General features: G+C 41.4%; 1 protein-coding gene across 3 annotated transcripts in view; it reads left to right on the top strand.

Annotated features, from left to right (window-relative positions):
- LOC106648152 overlaps positions 1-13047 on the top strand; it is a 58632-nt gene that overhangs the window by 37112 nt on the left and 8473 nt on the right. For 2 of the 3 annotated variants that reach the window (XM_023458592.1, XM_023458593.1), the window contains one exon: positions 5855-6268. The exons of the other annotated variant lie outside the window; for it this stretch is intronic. In XM_023458592.1, coding sequence (XP_023314360.1) covers positions 6169-6268 — 100 coding nt within the window. In that variant the 5' untranslated portion in view covers positions 5855-6168. The remainder of the gene's footprint in view (positions 1-5854; positions 6269-13047) is intronic. 3 annotated transcript variants of the gene reach the window in all.

The following is a 13047-nucleotide window of genomic DNA, read 5'->3' as shown; positions in this document are numbered from 1 at the left end:
TTAGGCATAAAGCCGCTTGGTTTAGTTTCATTTCGACTACTCAATAGAAAGGATAGTCCAATTTCTTGTACAAACTTTCAGTGAATAAACTTCAAGTACGTGTAGTATTCAGTAAGTAGAATTTTTTATTGGACACTTGTATTAATCAATTGTTTGTTCGTGATATTATGCCTTTAGTGATAAAATTGTGAATAAGTGACATTGAAAAAAGTAATCGATATAAAAAATACTTTATCAATTGTAATAATTGTATATTAAGTAATTGTGGAACAAACTTGTAGTGTGAGAAAATTTTTTTATGCATACAGAGTAGTTTGACCAGTGAATGACAATTTTGAAAGGTATACTATGAAAAACAAATTAAAAATATATTTGTATGGACCTTGTTTTCCGTGGCTGATAATCATACAACAAGGAAAAAGTATTATTATTGGTTATCCAAAAGTACTCATTTACTGGGAAAAAGCGGTAAATCACTGGTATAAGTACCCCAGGTAATGTTAAAAAATAATTAGGTCCAATATTACGGTGCAGAGATCATACTTAAGGACTCAAAGGGGGCTTAAAAACGAAAAAATTTTTATTTTATTTTTGAGTAGGATTTTTTGTCCCCTTTCCATTGCATTTTTCAAAACTTCGATTCAAAATTTTGATCATTCAGTGAGATACAGCTGTTTCCGTGAGCCATTTTCGTATACTTTGCGTGTTAAATTTTTTCTTCTTTTGCGTTTTCTGGCCTTTTACGTTTTTACAAATTTCACCTAGGTTGTCGTAATTTCAGAGGGTACCGATTGAGTTACTGCATCAAGGTCATTTCTTCAGAACATCAATGATTACGGTCACAACCTCGGGCGAGGTGATCGAACTCATAGGTCACTTTCAATCAGTAGATTCATGATGGAGGTCACAAAAAAAAAACGTGAAATAAAAGAAATACATGTGCTTCAGTGTTTGTGCAGGGTGACTGTGCAGGGTGAGTTGTGACCGTAACCATTGATGTTCTGAAGAAATGACCTTGATGCAGTAACTCAATCGGTACCCTCTGAAGGTTACGACAACTGAGGTGCAATTCGTAAAAACGTAAAATGCCAGAAAACGCAAAAGAAGAAAAAATTTAACACGCAAAGTATACGAAAATGGCTCACAGAAACAGCTGTATCTCAGTGAATGATCAAAATTTTGAAGTTTCAAAAAATGCAATGAAAAGGAGATAAGAAATTCTACACAAAAATAAAATAAAAATTTTTTCGATTTCAAGTCCCCTTTGAGCCCTTAACCATAAATTACGTTCTTAAATTATAAATTAATTAAATTGTTATACATCTGACTAATTTGATTTTATATGGATACTCAGGATACATGAGCAGCAATTCCCAATAAGACTTTGAGCTTGGAAAATGGACATCTTCAATATGAATCATAACGATCAGCTTCTGTCTGTAAAAGCGTCGGAAAATCAAAAATGGATTCGATTTATGTACTCATTATCATTAACGTCTGCACCGTATGAAAATGAAGGTCAGGAGTACGAAGATTTTCGGGGATTTTACAAACGTGAACAATTCGATTACTTATCAACGGATGATTCATTCATGGCATACAAGAAGACTTGTAAATATTTGAGTGAAAAAGGAATCAATCTCGACCTTGAAAAATTTCGGAGATTTATCGCGGCGGTTCAAAGGCACAAGGAAATGGAAGAATTGACTGACAATCATAACTTCAAAAAATACAGATTTAACATTGCTTGCCTTCGTGGAATTCTAGGCGAGGTTCGCGCTTTCATAACAAGTGGCTTGAACATAAATAAATCATCCGACATATTTAAGGTGTTGACGACACCGCTGCATCAGGCTGTTTGGTTCCAAAATGTTGAAACAGTTAAGTTGTTGCTATCTAATAATGCAGACCCAAATGAAATAAATGGCTATGGTATGACACCTCTGCATAAAGTCTGTGCTGAGCTCTACGATTTTCACCATCGACGAAGCTGTATTGAACACGAATCATTAATGTTAAGGCTTCTCCTCAATCATCGAGCCGATATTCATAAAAAGGATTGTTTTGAAATTGCTCCAATTTTTTACATTTTCTCGAATAATCTGTTCAATGTCATGATAAGCGAAGAAACAGAAAAATCGGTGCACGACAACGCAGTCAATACAGGTTTTCTGTACCAGTTGGACGTTTACGCTAAGGTGTTTTTCCGTGACACGATTGGAGCCAATGCAATAAACTTGTTCTTGAAAGCCGGCGTTGACGTTAACGCTAAAGACATGCTAGGAAATTCTTTGCTGCAGCTGGCCATATCCAATATCAACTTCAGTGTGGTGCATCTACTTTTGGAAAACGGCGCGGATGTGAAAACCATAAAATTCATTGGAGGTTATTTTGAACCTTATCTCAGTATTCTACCGAGTTTCGAACTTTTCCATAATCTTATGGATATCCTCAGCCTTCTACAGATTCGTGGATACGAATTGACTTTCCCGGATAAATTAAACATTTTGAACTTTTTAGTCAATTCTAAAGATGTCGTTCGCTATCGAAATGTATCCGGGTTATTTGCTTATGGTAAGTACTTTTAAATATTTTTAATCATATTCTCGTGAATGACTGAAAAATGTTTTTGTAGGATCTGCACAAAAAATACGCGAGACAGCCGATAAACTTTTGGACAGTAATCGACCTACCACTATAAGTGAAGGCGATGTACCAGATGAAAAAATGGTTTCAAGGATAGACTTTTACCTGCAGGTAGTAAAGGAAGGTGAAATGTATATGGAAGATTATACGCACATTTTTAATAGAATGCAAAGTTTCACAAAATACGATTGTCTCAACTATCATATTGAAATTGACTCAAAGTACCGAGCTGAAATAGAACTGGCTAAGCATACGACGTTAAACAATCAAAAGTCCTTACTAGATATTTGCCGAGCTGACCCTGAAGATAGGCATGACTTTTTTGTTGAGACGGACTACTTCACACTACTGACATCTCCAGACTTCGAAAGAAATTTCAAAACTACTCGACACATTATAAAGGGTTACTTTTTGAAAGCATTCGTTCGAAAGTACTGCATTATGTGGGGAGCGGATTTCTTAGAACGATTTTCTAAAAGCCCTAGGTCACGCTCTGACTGTGAAACTTTGATTAAAAGTTTCACCAATGAAAATATTTTTCAAATCATCAAATGGGTTTTTGATGGAAAAGATGAAAACCAACTAATTTCTGTACTTTTAGCAAAATGAAGTAAGAACGTGTGATAACGTTCGAAAAAAATCACAAAATGTGTACCAAAGTTACTGGTCCAGAATCCAGTTCATCTATATCTACCTCAATGCCACTTTGCTAAATCTAGCCAGAGTATTGAGCTAGTGATTTCATGATTTGCTTTTCGTGTCGGTATGGGACACGAGAACCAAAGATTTCCCTTCGTCCATCCTAGAACAAAGATGACCTGCAGGCAGCTGTTTTTCGCAATTAAGAAATCTTGGTTCTGAAACTCATTGTCGTTTACTCTTGTTGAGGAGTGCTCAAGGCAGGAATTCTGACGAATTTCGCTGTTACTCCCAGCCACGGGCGTAGGTCCTCAGCTCAATAGCTAGCCAGTTTGGCCATTATCGTCGGAGCGTCCTGAATCGCTTTCCGAACCTAGCATTCCGATGGAAAATTGTTTTGGCTTTTTAATGGCGAAGTCAGATTTTCGGAAATTAACTTTATACCTTTACAAACCAATTATGTCAATAACTTTATATTTAAGATTCTTTTAAGTAGTCTAGCCTTTTTAGATTTTACCGAGACATAACATTGGAGAGAATGATAAAAAACGTATTTTCATAGCTGACTGACGTGGTACTTGCAAAAACCACGTTTTTGTTTCTTTCTCTCGTTATATCTCGAGACAATTTTTCGTATAATCTTCTATCAAAGTTACTTTAAAAAATTATGTAAGCTTGTAATTTTATGTTAAATAAATCATAAAAAAGTCCTTACAATGTGTTACGCTTTATTCACTAAATTAATTCCAAATCACGCTCTTATTATATTATATGTTGATATCTTAGCAAACAATTAGATATTGTCGAATTAAAAAATATATCAAGTGGTAAGTTTATGAGTTCGGGTAATATTAAATGGTAATCTAAATGAATGTATGAAAGTGTAACTTTACATTTTTTAAATTAAATAAATTAAATCACTCGAATATGTTTATACATATCGGTACATAAAAACGCTCGATTAATTTTCATCGAACCGCAAAGTTGGAGACTCAATTTTCATTATGAATAATCAAATTAATGAAATATTTTATCGTTTTCGTAAATTAAATGTAAATTATAATTTTATCTATTTGATGAAAAAAAATATTATTAGTCGATTAAAAGTGATTGAACAAAAGTTGTAACAAAATATGAACATTAAAATAAATTTTTTGTGTTTTCGATCGAGAATAAAATTATTAGCATATTATTGTAAAGTGCATAGTGTATTTATTCAATTAAATACTTGATTGGTAATTGCGTTATTTTGAATTATATTGGACTTCTTTGTTGAATAATTAATTTAATTAAATACTTGGTTGATTTAATTTTGATATTTTTAGTAGACTATACTCATCGTTCGAATTAATTAAACACATTATGTTTACGAAGTAAAAGAAACTAAGTATTTTATTTTCAAATTCTTTCATAAATAGTTTTTTGATTATGTCTTTAAAAAAGTAACTAAAATATTTTTATAAACGTACCTTTGGCTTTATTTTGGAAAATCAGAAAAGAAATGAACAGTACGATTTATAAATAAGACACGCGTGAAAGTTGCTAATACTCAGGATAAAAGGATGCACAGCTGATGCGACCCGATTATCCCTCTTGAGAAATCCCGCTCTCAAGAAGAGTTTAAAAGTTTGAAAAGCTCCGGACGTCGTGACCTGTTTACCTGGTTGCGTACGAGCAGAAAAATAAATGCGGCGAATAGAAATTATTAAGCCTCGAGCTAATGCTTCCGTAAACACGAGCTTGCATCTTTGAATATATCTATATAAAATGGAATATAATGCCGAAAGCGATGAGCTCTGCCGAGTATATAGTTTAGAAGCCAAATCATCCCAACCAATGAAAGCTCCGGATTTCAGCGGGTTTATATACTCGAAGCTCTCAAACGTTATAATATTCTCTCTGGTCGTTGACGTAAATTGGGAAGCTTACAAACATGACAGACAGACCATATTTTACGAAATTCCGACAATACCTCGACGAGCGCGTCGTGCATACGAATTCGGTGAAAAAAAAAGGTATAGATACATGTATTCACAAGTACGTACTTGGGTGTATAAAATGCCATTCCAGCCGGCAACGGCATCTAATTCGGTGCGTTCGGCTCGTCCCTTTTAAAAAATGTGACAACGTTAACTTTTTTGTTAGCGTGCGCTCGAGCCTCTTAAAAAAAGTTGCCCCCTAAAGAGCATTTTAATACTTGGGCTTTGCAGCGAGGAAAATTGGAAAATTCGAGCTGCTGTTGCCGTTGTTATATGCGCGGGGGGACAGAAAGAGATATTGCCGTGTGTATATTCATAATGATCGCGAGGCGCCAGCTCGAAAAGTAGGAACAAACGCGGAGGCCGCAACTCGCAACGCGCAGCATGCAGATTTATTGTACGTAGCGCTCGAGCGCTCGAGATAGTAATATAACGCCGGCATAAACAGTGCTCGCTTCATACTAGCTTGCGCGTGCCTCATAGAAAAAGGCCTCGCGGGCAAAGTTGCGCTATGCACGAGCGAGCCGAGTTAATTACACGAGCCACTAAAGCCCGCTCTACATGTGTCTCTCTTTCTCTTGTGTTCGCAGGTGTGTTATCGAGGCGAGGCGCTCGAGGGTGTGCAGGTGATAAGAGCACACGGCAGCAGCCCAAGCAAGGAGGAAAGTGTCTCGAGGGTTAGGCGGCATGAGAAGTACGAACGCGCCACCGAGAAGGAGCAGTAACATCAGCCCCGAGAAGCCGAGACTAGGCAGGGGCTAAAGTCGACTCTCTCTCTCTCTCAAGTGCTGAGACAACTTCCTCGCTCTACACGTACTCTCCGCTGCGCAACGTGAGTTTTCTTTCGCTTTCGGCCCGCCATCCGTGCAAGCACCAACAATAACAACACACACAACGACCAAACATGAGATGGCTGGAGAAACTACTGCTGCTGGTGCTGCTCTACGCCGGCGTGCCGAGACTAATTCAGCCTCCCAAGGCTGAGGCTTTTCTCGAAACCAGAGGTGAGCCGAATAGAGACACCCTCCATTTCAGCATGCATGCGCACCTGTACGGATATACCATAGCCACCCTTTGCGCCTATATTAAATGTCTAATTGCGCGCGCGCGTGCCTATGGGCTAATGTTGCGCGAGCTCGAGCCGGGTAAGCGATACCCCAGCGTCCATTAATTGATTTTACATTTTTTATCCGCGCAGAGAGTACACTCGTAACAACGGGGGAAAAACAAAACAAAAATAAATAAATAACGGCTCGGATTAACGCGAGCGCGCATCAGAATAACGACTTTTGCAATAGGCCCGAATCAATTTTCACGAATGCGCGGTGCTGGCTTCGCGTAGAAATTGGAATTATGCCTAGCGTTCAGATTACCGTTTATTTTATGGCTTGCCGCGTGTTATTTATATTCCCGCGGCGCTTCAAACATTTACCCGGCGAAAAAAACATCGCGTCGAATCCGTATGCATGTAGCTGCGCTGTATATACGGGTAGTAACGCACAAATAGAGAAACGAAGCATAACTTTTAATTATTCCAGAGAGATGGTGAGTGAATGTTTAATTCGTTTCGCGCGCACTCGGCTGGCTGGGCGAGCGGCGAAACAAAAAACATTCATGAAGTACACCTGAAACATTCATGAAGAATATTGAAGTGCAAAATTTATACGCGAAGAAAGGACAGTTATCGAAACGTTGTTGAAATACGACAAAAGCCCCTCTGCTCCGGAGCATGATGCGCGTTATTATGCTTTGTATCCGTTGCGACTCGTGCGTGATCCCTGCCCGGCCCCCTGCGTGAAGCTCGCCCGAGAGCTTGCGAACGCGCGAGTAAAAATTAACGAGGCGCAATCAGCGCGGCATATATGCAGATATGTACCGGGGGCGCGTGTATGTACGAAACGCATCAACTGCGTCGCAGTGTGCATATAGAGACGGATAGAAAGAGAGCCGGAGACTAGAGTAACGATGGCGCACGGCAACCTATGCCGGCTGATAACAGAGACTTGCGGTAGCACATCTTCGTGTCCGCGCATGCGGTCGGACTGATTAATTATTTCGAGTACGCTTACTGCAGTGATGCTGCTGTGCTGTGCCACTGCTGCTACTGCTGCTGCTGCTGCTTCTGTCGTCGTCGTTGAGCTTCTCTTCTTCTCTACTACCCACCTACACAGCACAGGCTACAACACAGCTCGTGCGTCTATTTTCCTTTTCCGCTTCTGGCCCTCTCGTGAATATTCATGACCTTTGAATAAAGACACTGGTACACACGCCATGCTTTTTACAGCTGCAGCCTTGCTGAGAGAGAGAGAGAGAGATGATATTTAAGCACACGCCTGGGCTTGCGCGCATGTCGCGCTGCCAAACTTGCTCGAGGGATCTCCCATGTATCTTCAACTCGGAGGGCTTCTCTTTCTCTCTCGCGAATTAATTCGATATATTCGCAGCCAGAGCAGAGCAAAGTATCAAGCCGTATAGTCGGCAATCTGCGACTAGGAACGGCGCGTCAAGTTGTTTGAGAGAAAACTCGCGGCTTTTTTCCTAACAATAAGTTTCGTATCGTATACGAAAAAGATTCCTTAATTAGCTAATTGTTGAATTATTCTGCGTCGACGCTTCTATACGTACTTGATTTACTATGAGGGCACAAATTTGTTGCATGAGCTCAATGATAAATTAATTGCAACTGACTCATTCGAGGGCATAATACCTCGTAGTCCTGACCAATCGAATAGTAAACCATCTTATTTCATAACAATTTTGAGTAATAATCTTTAAAATTATATCAGAGTTATTTCACATGTAGAGTTCCTGTAAAGCTGTTATTTTTGGTTTATAAAAGTACCCGTGTTTATGGATTTTGAACAGAAGCAGCATTTAACTCATTATATGTGATTTGTTGTTGAATTTTCTACTAGAATTAAATTTTTAATTTTTTTACGATGATTCGTTTAAATTATTCAAGATCTTTGAAGAATATCCCATTGAATTGAAAATGAAAAGGGTAGGAAGTAATGTTTTGTTTGTCACTACTTTTATTCAATTGTAAAACTATATGAACACTGCTGACCTCTCACCTCCGCGAAATACAATGCAAAATATCTCTTTACACGTATATTATTGCTCCGACCAACATTTACTCGACTACCGATAATGCGTTTGCTTTTACATCGTATCAGATGTATGTCATTTATATTTATAAGTCAGAGATAAAGGTCAGTTCTCGAGTTTCGCGTACTGTATCAGCATGCACGTATAGTCTCGCCCGAAAGTAAAGGTACGAGGGCAGAAGTCAAGCTAAAAGCTGATTGAGCCGGACGCGTACAGCACCTGCTACGTGTACGTAGGTATGTATGTATGCGAGTATAAGGCCGTGTACGTAGCGTACGTACATATAATATCGCGCAATAGGAAGCGCGCACAGAGGCAAATAACGCCGAAGGTGAAAATAAAGCCAAAGTGCACGAGTATGTATGCGTGTATACAAATCTAGCGAAATTCCATACCGCATTGAATGCTAACGATGGCCCTAATAAGCACAGCAGCAGCTCGACTAGTTACGCACAAAGAGTAGGGATGCGCCAAGTAATTTCCATAATTTAGTAAGCAGCTCACGTGCTCTCGCTCTGTACTTTGCTGCGCGTACATACACACACGCGCGCGCGCGCGCAAACTTATATAAGTGCTTAGCGCAGAACTGGCTAACGAGTAATAATTAGCTACTGAATCGGACGCAACGTAATTATAAATTAGCATTTATAATCCCCCGCAGATAGACAGGCAGAGAGGGGTGAGACGAGCCGGCTCGTCACCGTCGTCGTCGTAGTCGAGCGATTGCATTCGTTTTATTGGAAATTAAAAATCCGACTGGGAGTGCAATTGACGTGTGTTTTTTGAATTAAACCTGCGGCAAATTAGAGAAAGACGCTCGCGCATCACGAGACAAGCTCCGAATAGAAGAAAAAAGAAGAAGAAGAAAAAACAGCCCGCCTCGTGCCTAGTAGTCATCGTGACATTCGAAACGTCAATTTCGTCTTTCTGCGTGGGAACGCGTGATAATGGAACGCGCGCCGACTTTTTTTTCACGCTTCAGTCAGCTTTCGTGCCCTGTATTTATGCTCACGACCCTTTTTCTTTTGCTCCCCCATAGGACTGTTTATATGTAATTATCAAATCCAACGAAAACATACATCGTTCTTTTGTATAGTTTCCGAGGCAATTGTATCGTACTTGGGGAAAACTTTTTTAAACGTCAGCGTTGCGCGAATTGTCAAAAGTAGGCAGAATACTAGCAGCATCGACAACGAGTCGCTGGTTTATTTATCACGAATAGGTCAAAGTTGCGAGACTCCGCTGAAGTACGTAACAAAAACAAGTGAAACAAACGTCCCAGCTAACATTTTTCGCAAATTCGGGAAAAACTAAGACGTAAACGAAGCTTATTTGACTTTTGAAAGGGTCGAGTCTTTTTTTTAGTTTTGAAAGGGGGAAAAAAAGAGAAAAATGAACGTCGGTTGGAAAATTTTCCATTTTCAAGTACTACATGAAAAGACACGGTATTACAGCGGTGGCAATTCATTATTGCGTCGCGCAGTGAATAGCACACGCGCACGACGTAAGTAATGCGCGTAGAGCAATCGCGTACATAGTACTATGTCTCGAGTAAATTGGCTAAGGCCTCGGCTGCGTGAGCAGCTCATTCAGTCGCCACCTTAGGCATATTGTGTGCGCGGCTCGACTCCCTTCCCCCCGTTGCCGAATCAATGAGTTATTATACCGCTTGTGGTGGTACTCGAGAAAGTGGCCGAACGCGCGATCAAAAAAATTCTCAATTGATTCCCTTTCGCATTATCCCGCACGCGCGCGGGCGCCTGTATACATATAACGTCGCTATTAATCAATTCGCGAGTGCTTGGGCTTTTAGAGAATTTCGCTCGACAGAGAAAAAAAGCTCGGCGCAATGGTCTTTTGCGAATGAATAATTCAATCCGGCCAAACGAGCGAAGGTAGGTAGCGAGCGGCTCCGAGAGAATAGGTATGGGCCTTTGTCGTTGCAAGCTCATTAATTCTCCATTAAGTCAGCTTCGTCACGTCATTGGTATATAAAACTGAGTCTTATTAAGGGAGGATCAGAGGCAGAGAATAGGCCAAAGCAAGTAATTTCAAGAGCAGCAGCGCATCAGCTGCAGGTCCGCAGCTATCAGTTTATTACTCGCTACTCTCTTGGCGCGCTATAAACACTATGGCTGCATAATCAAGTTATTGTTCCAATCTACTTGGAAAATTGTGTAAAGCCGGTTATCTTTTCTCGCCCCCGGCCCCTCGAGCTCGCGAGTGCGGCAAGTCCTTCGTCATCAAGGATGTCATTTGCACGCCCTCGACTCTCGAACTAAACACGCTCGCTCGCGCTCGACATCCACCTATGCACAGGATACGCTATACTGCTAGAGCGAAGGACCCGATAAAGTTTGAGCCCGCCGCGTCAAGCCTAAATAGAGATGAGTACACGCTGGATTTGCACCATCCCTCTCTCTCTCTCTCTCGCTCTCTCTCGCTCTCTATAGACTCGCAAATCAGATTAAGCCTGGATGTGTGTGTGTGTGTGTGTGCATTATGGGTTACTGCTGCATTATGGGGCTACTGCACACTCGCTGGACTTGCATAACAAGTAGACGTGGATAATCAACTTAATGGGCGACGCGCGCGCGATATGGAAAAAATTTATCTCGCGTATATAACGACAGCAACGAACGTCTTTCAATTGGGATAATTCGATAGCTCGTGCCCGAGGGTAAAAAAAGAATTGGTAATGAAATTTGCGTCGATGCACTTTCGGTACAATGCTGCTGGCCGATCGAGTTTTCTGTGCCATGGATTTTAATAAATAATTGTAATAAAAAAAGAGCTTCGGCCGATCGTTGGATTGACGGGTCGAATTCGTAATTATCATAAAAATTTCGATTAAACTGCGCGTGCGGCCAATACTCCACACATCGTGCCTAGAGTTGAATCAAGCAAATTAGAATAGATTATAGCTACGCAGCTGCGCGCGTCGAATAAAATTCGTCCATTTTCAAAGTATCATTATCGCGGGCAAACGACGCCATAGATCGAACCGCAAATTCGTAACTACTCGGCGAAAGTCCACGCGCAAGCTCGGAGCTTGCGAGCCAGCTAGATGGGGCGCGTGAAAAAGCCCTCTTGATATTTATACACATTCGTGCGGAGCCATGTCACGCGCACACGCACCTACACATTTGCAGCCAAAAGGACTACTATAGTGCGAACCTGTATAGCATTTCAAAAGAGGGAATAAGGAGAGGGAGATTCCGTGGTCGGGACTGTGTGTGTAGGCGAGTTCGCGCGCGCGCGTCGATAGCAGATAGCACCGCAAAATTTAATCATCGCATTCACGACTCGTGTCATCTCTCTCTCTCTCTCTTGCTTTCTCTATGGAGTGCGCGTGAGAGAGAGAGAATACTCGAGTTCGGGCCGAATCAAAGCGGCAATTTTCGAAATTGAAATTTGCGCGTCTGCTCTCCCATTCTACGGATACTTAGAGACCAAAAGTTCCCCCCTCTCTTCTCTCGCGTCGATTGCTCGCGTTGGTTTACCGAAACGATAATAATTTTCATTAAATCAGAGAAAGCATTTCCGAATCCGCATAGAAGGACGATCGGGACGACATGTCGCTTGTCGTCGTCTCCTCTTTTTGCCAAAGCCCCATCATCGTCGTATACACTTGGCAGCGATATTGCGCCGTGCTCGTAGCAGCGATGTATCGCTTGTACATACACAACACAGCTTTGGCCATTATACCTGATGCCACCCCTCGCTGTGCTCCGGCAACACGATAACTATTCTCCGAAGCATAATTCCTCCTTCTTCCGTACTTTGTGTATCTTATGTATACGAGTACCGCTACTGCTGTTGCTGCTGGTCTCGCTCCATGGCTTCGGCCATGTGCTGCCGCGCTCGCTGCTCTGGAATTTCTCTCTCGCTCTCGATACACGGGGAAAACCTGCAGCGGCGATGCGGAGAGCGAGAGGGTCTGCGCTGCTGCGGGGATATTTTGCCGCAAACTTGGCACCATGAGCATTAAACGTATGAATGTACAGTAGCGGCGTGCTTGCTGCGCGCCCGCGTTTCTATCCTCTGTACCTATACCTAGCATGTGTACACACGGTCTGGCTGCTGCTGCTCGGGCTGCTCGACTATACTATTTGCCAGTGTGGCTTTCTAATAAACTCGAACGCTTCGTTTCTTGCAGCTAGCTCGTCCTCGCCGCATACAAGCACATACACGTATAGCCACGCACACGCGTATATACTCAATTACGGTTGATTAAAGCATATATGCATCGATACTCGCGTCTGTAATGGTTGTGTTTTCGCGTACACCCGCCGCTTTCCGTAATGTGCGCGTTTCCCTTTTTAGTACTTCTCCTCTGCTGCCAATTTATGCGGGACCACGACGATAATAAAAAAAAAATAATAATAAAACAAAAACGAGATAATTTCGAATTTTTTTATTGTCCAATCAGTGCCGAGCGCTCGAGTTCTCCGTATAATATAAACACTCAACAAGTAATATTAACTCGTCTAGTCGAGTGCAATCGTGAGCGTCGATTGAGCAGAGAGACAGACGAGGAATTCCAAAAGCTTCGAGTGCTTTTATGCTGATCAAATACACCGAGTGTTATTAAATTGGCTGCGTGGATGTTGATTAATTTGTCGGCTATATAGTGGCTTACCTTCCGCCTCGGCTTTGATTTCACTTGCGCTTT

This window comes from Trichogramma pretiosum, unplaced genomic scaffold (genome assembly GCF_000599845.2).
Source record: "Trichogramma pretiosum strain Unisexual culture from Peru unplaced genomic scaffold, Tpre_2.0 scaffold24, whole genome shotgun sequence".
In the NCBI taxonomy this organism is placed as follows: Eukaryota; Metazoa; Arthropoda; class Insecta; order Hymenoptera; family Trichogrammatidae; genus Trichogramma; species Trichogramma pretiosum.
This window is presented reverse-complemented; position numbering and strand designations above follow the sequence as displayed.